At 31.8% G+C, this 9,506-nt stretch overlaps 2 protein-coding genes and 1 non-coding gene across 3 annotated transcripts; 2 read left to right on the top strand and 1 right to left on the bottom strand.

The window, feature by feature from the left end:
- Positions 1 to 529: 529 nt before the first annotated feature.
- On the top strand, positions 530 to 2,995 carry LOC133807453 (histone H3.3). The gene is made up of 5 exons (XM_062245792.1): positions 530 to 679; positions 767 to 878; positions 990 to 1,066; positions 2,382 to 2,472; positions 2,591 to 2,995. The coding sequence occupies exons 2-5, from the start codon at positions 807 to 809 to the stop codon at positions 2,759 to 2,761; spliced, it is 411 nt and encodes a 136-aa protein (XP_062101776.1). The 5' UTR covers positions 530 to 679; positions 767 to 806; the 3' UTR covers positions 2,762 to 2,995.
- LOC133807511 (small nucleolar RNA snoR20a) lies at positions 2,040 to 2,130 on the top strand. Its single transcript, XR_009879420.1, has one exon. It is a non-coding gene; the product is annotated as a small nucleolar RNA snoR20a (small nucleolar RNA).
- Positions 2,996 to 4,947: 1,952 nt separating the features above from the next.
- LOC133803663 (sister-chromatid cohesion protein 3-like) lies at positions 4,948 to 8,821 on the bottom strand. Its single transcript, XM_062241772.1, has 7 exons — positions 8,645 to 8,821; positions 8,417 to 8,544; positions 7,816 to 7,989; positions 7,278 to 7,439; positions 6,968 to 7,179; positions 6,185 to 6,771; positions 4,948 to 5,067 (listed from the first exon to the last, which is right to left on the bottom strand). The coding sequence occupies exons 1-5, from the start codon at positions 8,811 to 8,813 to the stop codon at positions 7,021 to 7,023; spliced, it is 792 nt and encodes a 263-aa protein (XP_062097756.1). The 5' UTR covers positions 8,814 to 8,821; the 3' UTR covers positions 4,948 to 5,067; positions 6,185 to 6,771; positions 6,968 to 7,020.
- Positions 8,822 to 9,506: the final 685 nt, after the last annotated feature.

Genomic DNA, 9,506 nt, shown 5'->3' with positions numbered 1-9,506 from the left:
AAAATTACAAATAATTTACTAACTAAATAAATAATTTAAAATAAACTCGCAATCATACTGCCTAATCACTGTATTGTCATATTAATTTTTTATTTATAAAATTAAATTTAAAAATTTATTTGAACTATTTTATAAAACACAACATTTAAATAATTTGACAAAGACAAGATCAAAAAATGTATATTCCAGAAGTACGAGCCCTATTATAAATGATAAGTTAGCTTGTTTTTGTATTCATGGTTAATAATAATAAGATTAGTCTTTTGTGAAAAGAAAAGTTTGGCAAGTCAACTACGCTTTTAAAATTTGTTTTTTTTTTAATATTTAAAATTTACATTTTAAACGCTAATTAATAATTCTAGAAGCGATGAGTCACTCGAGTTGATAAATCCAGTCTCTGGCAGTAAGTTTGTATGATTAAAGAAACACAACTCGGCCACGCTGGCAATCTACAGCCACAGGTTTCAACCAATAAGAAGTGATCATGAGGATCAAGGAGTTGATTCTTTCCAAAAGTGCCGCTAGATACTTGAAGTACAAGTTTCCCTTTGTATCCGGATCAAACCGACCAAGCCCCGGGTCCACTACTATATATTTAACCGTACACTGTCATTACCTTAACGTTCTAATTTTCTCTGCTCCCGTCTTTTCTTCGTTTCGTTTCTCTGTCCTGTAGAAGGTGAGACCGTCTCTTCTTCCCGAGTATTTTCTTCAAGATTTAGGATTGTAGAGTTTGGTGTCTTATCTTCTTCGTTCTGGTTTGCAGATTGTACTAGATTCGTTCTCTGATCTTGATCTGTGAAGAAATGGCTCGTACCAAGCAAACCGCTCGCAAATCTACTGGTGGAAAGGCTCCCAGGAAGCAGCTTGCCACCAAGGTGTGTGGATGTACTTAGGCATATATTTTTCGTATATACACACATAGAATATTACGTAGGGTTCACATTTCTTTCGAAGTTTATAGTTCTGAATCTATTTACAACCTGTAGGCTGCAAGGAAATCGGCTCCAACCACTGGCGGAGTCAAGAAGCCCCATCGTTATCGTCCAGGAACAGTTGCCCTTCGGTAATTTTGTTTTCCATTACATCAATCTTTGTTTTTGATACTTACTCTGCTATTTTTTTGTTTATTAGAATTTTTGTGCTTCTGTTAAGCCCTAATTCATATGTGCTTTAATATCGACGCAATCGGCTTTAGTAGTTATATGATTTTTAGCATTTTAGAATTGTAGACGTTCAAATGATGAGTCTTTTAATTGGATGAACTTATAGGAAAATCTGATGCCTATCCTTGATTTTATATATCTGTGCATTGCCATTTGAATATGGCTTGTATAATTGTTTGCTCGTACGTCGTGAACAATGCTGCGATTATACTTCGCGACGGAAAGGGTCACTCTGTATTATTTTCGAAAAATATGAACTCCAACGATTGAACACTTCCTATTTTCCAAAATTTTGGGTTCTAGTATGATTTAATGCCCAATTATGTGTTATTTTATTAAAAATATCCGAACTTCTGGATGACGAGATCCAATGGTTTCAGTTATCCCTGTCTGACCTAGTGCTGGTAACTTGTAATCTGACACAAATTTTTCTTGAAACCATTGGTTATATATCGCCACGTGTATACTATAAGCACCTGCAACTCAATGAAAAATATCTTTGTTTAGTTCTCATGAAATCTTGGCTGTTGGATTTAGTTCCCGATTCCCTATCCCACCTGAAAACGCTAGCCAATAAAATTATGAAGTGTCATCTCTCTGAAACCCTAATTCTTATTCGCCGCCTCTTTAGTCTATTTCTTTATGTGTTCTATGCCCACGCAGTCTATTTCCTCGAGTTCAAGTTTTATGGGTCCGCTTTTTTGGTCTAATTTATGAGTTACGTTGGTATACACATAATTCTGGATTTTCAAATGATGAATCTTTATTTTGGATGAATGGTTAGGTGATTTTTCTGGGCATGTTGATTCATTATAAGATTTGATGTCTTTCATTCATCATCACTTAGTCTTTCATTTATATTGTTTTGAGGCGGCCAGTGAAGCTATTCTATATCGCGACTGAAAGTACAAAGTGCCAAACTTTGTATAATTGTTGAAAGTAATGAACTAGGACGGTCTGAGGCTCATTTTTTTTTCCTTTCAATTTTTTGTTTTTGTTTTTCAACCTTTATAAGTTTTTTTTTTCATTTTTATTTATAAAAAAAAATGAATTGCTTTGGTTGGTGAGACTAAAAATTTACAGTTTCCCCTTTTAGACTTGGTGCTGACAATAACCTGACACAGTTCTTTCTCTTCTTGCTCTGTCTGTTAATTTTTTCTCGTTCCCAATCGTTCTGGTTGTTGTCTCTGATAAAAAACTGTACTTGCTTAACAGTGAAATTAGGAAGTACCAGAAGAGTACTGAGCTTTTGATCCGGAAATTGCCATTCCAGCGCCTTGTTCGTGAAATCGCCCAGGACTTCAAGGCATGCAACTTTCTTTGCCCAGTTTTTATTTGTATAAGTGCTTGAATAAAGTCGGTCTTTTTGTTTCAGACTTTGCTAATATCTTCATTTCGAATAATTGGTACTTTTGATGTTGTAGACTGATTTGAGGTTCCAGAGCCACGCGGTTCTTGCACTACAAGAGGCGGCAGAGGCTTATTTGGTGGGTCTCTTCGAGGATACCAATCTGTGTGCCATTCATGCCAAGAGGGTGACTATTATGCCCAAGGACATTCAATTGGCTCGTCGTATCCGCGGTGAACGTGCTTAAGATTGGCCCTGGTTCTGAAGGATTTGATAATTGTTTTTTGGAATTACCTATTCCTGTTGGGGGATGTCTGTTACTGTACAGAATTTATGGAATAGTTAAATCACTTTGATTTACGGATAGCATTGGATAATTTTGATTACAGGATATGATTGAATCCTATTTTGTTTTGTTTTTGACTTTTAATGGCAATTTTCTGGAGTTGTGATGCATAAATACTCATTAAATTTCCGAAGAGTTAGATGCGTGTTATTTTCTGCATTTCATGATCTCTATTGGGCATGTTTCTTCAATCTCTTTTTATTGGCTGTAATTATGATGTGCTAACTTCTTTTGTAAGAGTTGGAACTAAATCTCGCACTCCATCTATTTGGTTTCATTGGTACACGCCCAAAAGCTGTGCATTTCACCCAAAAGTGGTGGACTCGTACAAATATAGAGAAAGCAAAGTGGTTGTACTATAGTCTTACTCTAATTGTTACATAAGAAATATGAAAGTATAATAACATATAATTTCTATTAAAAAATTAAGAAGTTAATTTTCCAATCAATAATGTGTGCTTTGAAGAATACTATAACTTATTTAAAAAGTTATGTCGTTCTTCTATAATAAAGGATATTGTTTATTTGTTTAAAATTTATATAGCAATTTAAGTAAAAAAAATAAAATTAAGCAAATGTGAAAATGCAAACTTGGTATATATAAAATATTTAGTATCTAATGGTATTTTCGTTTAATAATTTTTTTTTCTTGTCAACTTTACTATAAGATATGCAAACTTGAAGTGGTTTTTGTTTTGAGTAGTTGATTTGTTTTAGATTGTGTAGAATGACTAAGGATGGAAGTAATATTAAATTATTGTGTACAAAATGGTTAATTTTACTTTTAAAATACTTGTAGAGCTCACACAAATTATTAGCTTTACTCTTTAAAATTTGAACCAAACATAAGAAGATATTTAGATTCCCATTTCCATCTTTACTTTGCCACATACCAAACACCCCTAATAGTTTCTTAGTTGTTTTGCCTTTTATTTTTTAAATATCTCATTTTAATTAGACCATGTGTTTAGCAAAAGTTACAGATCGGACTATGTGTCTTGTTAAATGACGATTTGAACCACGTGTTTTATAAAATAGAACAAAAGAGTACCCCGAACTAGATTTTGTCAAACTTTTTTTAAAAATGACCAAAATACCCTTGGGATTTTAATTTAAATTTAATTTTTATAAAAATATTTAATATATTTTATTTGAAATAAATAAAATCAATTTAATAAAAACTAATTAACAAATTTAAACTATCAAAAAGTTAATATATTATAAAAAAATTAAAAAACTATTAAAATCTTCTTCAGAATTCTCTACTTCTCGTTCCCAATTCTTCATCTTCTTCATTCCAAAAACCCATCTTTCTTCTTCTTCAGATCTGAACTTCGTCGGAGGAGCTAGGCATGGACGAGCCACTACAAGAAAAAACAGTATTCATAACACTTAAAAACTACTAACCGGGAGTATTGATAACACTTCTGAAAATGCTAACATAGCCCCTGTTATTAAAAGTCATGTTTTTTCTATAACAATATTCGAATGTTATGTTCGATGTTATCTTAAACTATTCAATAACACATTTTTAGTTGCTATAATATTCAAATAATAACATTTAGTTAGAGTATTTGATTATAAATTTGGAGTTTAATCTTATACTTTATGCATAACATTTTTCTACTGTTACATTTGATTATTTTGATAGCATTTTTAGTTTGTTATATTATATAAATCATAACGATTTGTTATGCTTATAATATGTTTCTAAATCATAACATATTAAAAGTCTAGTAATAAAATTTTGTTACTTTAGTGTGAATAATATATTTTAAATTTTATTTTGATAATTATACTTATAAGGTTTTTTTTTAATTAAAAGATTTTCATTATTGTATTTTGATAAAAAAAAAATCAAAATTAATCATAAAATGTAATTCTCAATAGATTGATAAACCACAAGTATTACATTAAACAATAACTAATTCAAACTATAAATATGTCTACTTCATGAGATCTTAGTTCTAACTTAAATTTGAAAGCATAACATAATAAAGTTTTATAATCTTGAACATTTTTTACTTTCAAAATGAAAAACAGAAACATTACAAGATACATAAAAGTAAATCATGCATGAAACTAGCTCCATCCTTCAATTCATCATCCAACCAAGTACTTGCTGCTGAAGTTTTTTGTTGCCATCTGAAGCTCTCTAAATTGAAATCTCCTCAGGTTTCCAAGGCAAACCTCCTCATGATGTTGCTCTGAATTTTTTTAAAGCCTACAACTGTTAATCTCTTCTTAATGTCAAACAATTTAACTCTGCAATGAAACATATATGAAAAGCAAAAAGCAATGAAACCCAACACTACTTAAGTAAGTAATGTTAGATTAAACAAAAATATGTATAGTATAAACCAAAACAAAGCAGCTTTGCAAGATATGTACATATATGAAATAGTCATGTTCATTAGTGTAAAACTAAACCCAAATTCTCTTCTGAACTAGTCAGTAATGAGGTCAAAATTAGTAAAGAAGGTGAAAATCGCTTAAGGAGTTCAAATGGCTAAATCGCTTAAGGAGTTCAAATGGCTAAGAGCTTAAGGAGCTATTCTAATTCTTAACAGTCCTTACATTTTCATGGCCAATATGGCATAGGAGTTCAATATCTTCCCCAATTTAGTTGAAGCAACTGCTTATGAGCAAATAAAAAGAAAATGCCAGTTAAGCAGTGGCTGGACATGGTTTACATTGTATTTGAATGGAATAATTACATATGATCAACACTTAAATCTCATCAATAATGAATACATTAATATATACCCAATAATATAAAATAACAAGAAATCAAATGCAAAATCTTGAGATCATTTCAATGTATCTAATCCCCGTCTTCATATATTTCAACGATAAGAAAAAAAAATTACAACTTTATACCTAACTTGTTTCCTTCTAATTTATCATTCAGAAATGATTATTTTATTCATTCTTTTATGTTTTTTACCTTATATTTTTTAATCCAATCCAATTTCACATTCCAAACATGACCTAAAAATACTGAGGTTGTGCTTCTTGTAATGTTCGATTTGTCTCCAAATATGTTTATGCTTATTTTTATAAGAATTGCTCAAACCATATAGCAAATTAGATACTTCAACAAAAATCATGAAAAATATGGCCTACAGCTGTGTTGAACAAGTCTAATGGTCAACCAATTAAGCAAATAAAATGTGAGACACCATTCAGGATTCCTTAATTATAATATACTTAATAAGCTAGCTATAACAAATAAAAACACTTAGTGACACTATAATAAATAAGAGTTCAAGCAAATGTTTTGCAACTGTTAATGAGACAAGAAAACAACAACAGAACAAAAACCTGAACACCAGGATGTGTCTCATGCATGAACTCAAACAATTTGTTCACAACAGTTTTTACGAACTTCCAGTGAGCTCTTAGAAACCTCAGGTACTGTCTAACAACATACCTGCAGAAAGAGAGGAGGATTATGTACAAGATTTCAAAAAAGTACTGGTTGTATACCTCCAACCAAGTTTCTCATAGTTCTCAAATTTACTCAATTAAAATCAAGTGGCTAAAATTCATGGTTTCTACAAATGACCAAAGAATCTGGATGGAATGAGGTGTTATGGCCTGGCATGCTATAACAATCTCAGACCTATCAGCCTATTAAAAAAGAAAAAGCTAAGCAATAGTGATTTTTCCACAAAACAAACATTTAAGTTCAGAAATGAAAGAGAGAAAATCAGAGCAGAAGAGAATACAACACTTACTTATAATGATCTAAAAATAAGAGTAAGACTAACATATTCATAGTAAACCATAACAGATCAATCAGCTACCACTTAACTAACTGTCAACCAACTTTGCAGCAGCGACCATAACACAGCATCTGTTTGTGTCCTCAACATACTCCTTGTTAACATCATCATCTTCTGTCTCATCTGTGAAAAGATTTTGCATGCAACCAAGAGTTCTTAAAGTGCAAAACCAATCGGCATAATGTAGCAAAGTATGTTTTTTGAGTTAAACATGTCCAAAAAACAGATGTTCTGAAGTTTTACTTTCCTCTTTTAGAAGAAAGAAGCCAATTCTAAGTACAACAGAGGAAGTAAAATATAGAGTAGCCAAATAACGTACCTGAAATATTAAGTTGTTGCTCACAAAGTTTCCAAAACTTTTGGAGAATTGCCTCATCTGGACAATATCAACTTAGAACGAGCAAAATCTTGTAGCTCCCCTTGGCTCTCCGTAGAACAAAAGTTAATAGCCTTCACACAAGATCTTAATGCTTCCTTCTCACCATGTTTGAAAAATGCATCTTTCATGAGCTGGAGGACATTTTTAAAATTCTGGGGGGGAGGAACAAAACCATAAAAGCACCCAGCTTTTTATAAGATAATCTAAAATCAATTAAAAGTGAGTAAGAAAAAGAAAAACCAATGCCCACCTGTTCTTGCCTCTTCAGAGAATAAAGCTCAAGATTCATATGCACAATAATTTCAACTAGCGATGGTATTTTCGATTTGTCAGCCATGAACTTGCGTAAAAGCAATGGGTAGTTCTTCATTATAGCAACAGTAACATCCCTTCTGTTGTGTTCAAATATTTCCTGAATAAAGACTTACCATTATGAGAAGTTGGTCCTGTAAACCCAAACACATGGCTACAAAATTTGAAGAAAGCATGTGAAATATTACATCTAAAAGTCCTTCCTAAATCATACACTTTCTAACTAGCAAAAAAATTCACATTTAGATAAACAAACTAAAATAAACTTTCCTCATCAAATTTATAAAAGAAGAATTGACATTTAGAGAATCATTATCATAAAACATGAACTTGTGGATAAAAACTTTTGAATGGAACTTCTTCAGTATAAAAGGCTCCAAATAAAAATTTCAAAAAACCATTATAAATGATAATTGATATGAACTAACTTTTTGAGAATTAAAATTTAACAAAATAAAAACCAATTTATAACTCACTTTCTGAGCTTTATTGTAATACAGCTTGCAGGTATCAGTTGCAGGTACTATTCTCTCTCCAACAACCTTTTTGACAGATGCACTAAGAAGTCGTACTAAGTTGGTTCCATCCTCATCAGTAAGCTCAACTAAAGGATTTTCATCCAAAAGCATAGATATAATACACTTCCAGTCCTGCAAGCACAAACTACATCCTATGAAAAAAATAACAAATTACAAAGAAAGTCAAGAATTAGCTCTTTTTCTTCCTTTTTTAATTTGATCCTATAAATGATCCAGCTATAAAAAGATGAAATCAATTAATTATATAATTACATCTTCTCACCACTAAAAGGTTCACTACACTTGTAACACAAACATGTATTTACAATTTGTACCATGCTTTACTTTTAGGTCATCTTTTTTATTTTTACTCAAGTCTATCTCAACTACAACTCAGGTTAAAATTAAATTTATAAGAAACTGCCTCTATATATTTTGAGGATAACAAAATCTGTCAGTTGAAGCACTCAGCCTAAGGCTGCTAGTAGTGGTCAGGTGTGACAACTTCCTCCCTCCTGAATTCTAACCTCTTACTATAGGTCGGTCTAGAAGCTAATACCTTCATGGCCTTCATGTACTCCCAAACATCATCAATCACATAATTGTTTAGAATTTGATCAGTGGAGAATTCTCTCAGTATCTGCAACATTCTGCCCAGATGGACCTCAGAAGAGTTGCTTCCTTCACCTGGAAAGAATATGTTTTGAACAAAAGTACTGTATACATGAGAAGACAGATAAATTGAGTCAAATGAATATGATCTAGGTAATGATGAAATGTTTCGCACCAGATTGGGAGCTATTAAACTTTTGGGCAATCAAGTGATCATACACTAATGCTCCGATGGCATGCCTGATTTGTGGCGGCTCGTCAATAAGCAAGTCGTATAATGGACCCAAATCATCATCAGGTAGAAGTTGATGTCTGCACCATACATTAATCTCAAGGAGAGTCATTAATATATATAGATGTATATATATTAATATATATATATATATATGAGAGAACACTTTTCAAAAGGAGATCTTTCCTAATAATCGAAACACATTCACAAACAAAAGTCATAATAAGAGCAGGCACAACAATGATGGCTGCAAAAGGGAAAACAAATAGAAGATAACTAACATGTAAGAGAAACAAAACAGATAAGCAGAAAAGTTTCCTTCCCTCTCTCCTGTTTCCTTTTAAGAAGCAAATAACAAAGAACATTATAATTTCAACTTTCCACAACATCACCTAGATATTTCAATAACAATGGAAAGGGAAACTATGAAGCAATATGTCTTTCGTATCCAGACATAATATGAGCAAAGCCTGCAAACATAAATTGATGACAACAGTACAAAGGGGGTGCCAAGTCTTCAAAATGCAATATCATATACTTTAATGTGCAACAAAGAAAAGAATAAACAAATATAATTGACAACTAGAATAGCAAAAAGAGAAAAATAAAAAGGCAAGGGAAAGTTGGGTTGTGCTTGTCTTCATGAACTAAATTGCTGAAACATAAGCACTCATTAAAGTTGTAATATTTATAATAGATGTTAAGAGGTCATCTTTGGTTACAGAAATAATAGTGAAACTACAATGACTACATCCCAAAATTCCAGTCTCTTAGTCAATCAGAAAAAGAAAAACTGTTGAAATGT

Source organism: Humulus lupulus, chromosome X (assembly GCF_963169125.1).
Source record: "Humulus lupulus chromosome X, drHumLupu1.1, whole genome shotgun sequence".
NCBI classification, from domain to species: domain Eukaryota; kingdom Viridiplantae; phylum Streptophyta; class Magnoliopsida; order Rosales; family Cannabaceae; genus Humulus; species Humulus lupulus.
Note: the sequence above shows the minus strand (reverse complement) of the source record. Positions and strands in the feature narration are given on the sequence as shown.

Excerpts from the sequence above, each read along its gene's own strand:
- LOC133807453 (XM_062245792.1), top strand. The coding sequence starts at position 807 with ATGGCTCGTACCAAGCAAACCGCTCGCAAATCTACTGGTGGAAAGGCT. Across the intron at positions 879-989 it reads GGAAGCAGCTTGCCACCAAG|GCTGCAAGGAAATCGGCTCC; the intron begins GTGTGTGGATGT and ends TACAACCTGTAG. Across the intron at positions 1,067-2,381 it reads CCAGGAACAGTTGCCCTTCG|TGAAATTAGGAAGTACCAGA; the intron begins GTAATTTTGTTT and ends CTTGCTTAACAG.
- LOC133803663 (XM_062241772.1), bottom strand. The coding sequence starts at position 8,813 with ATGACTCTCCTTGAGATTAATGTATGGTGCAGACATCAACTTCTACCT. Across the intron at positions 8,545-8,644 it reads GTTTAATAGCTCCCAATCTG|GTGAAGGAAGCAACTCTTCT; the intron begins GTGCGAAACATT and ends TATTCTTTCCAG. Across the intron at positions 7,440-7,815 it reads ATTACAATAAAGCTCAGAAA|GAAATATTTGAACACAACAG; the intron begins GTGAGTTATAAA and ends GTCTTTATTCAG.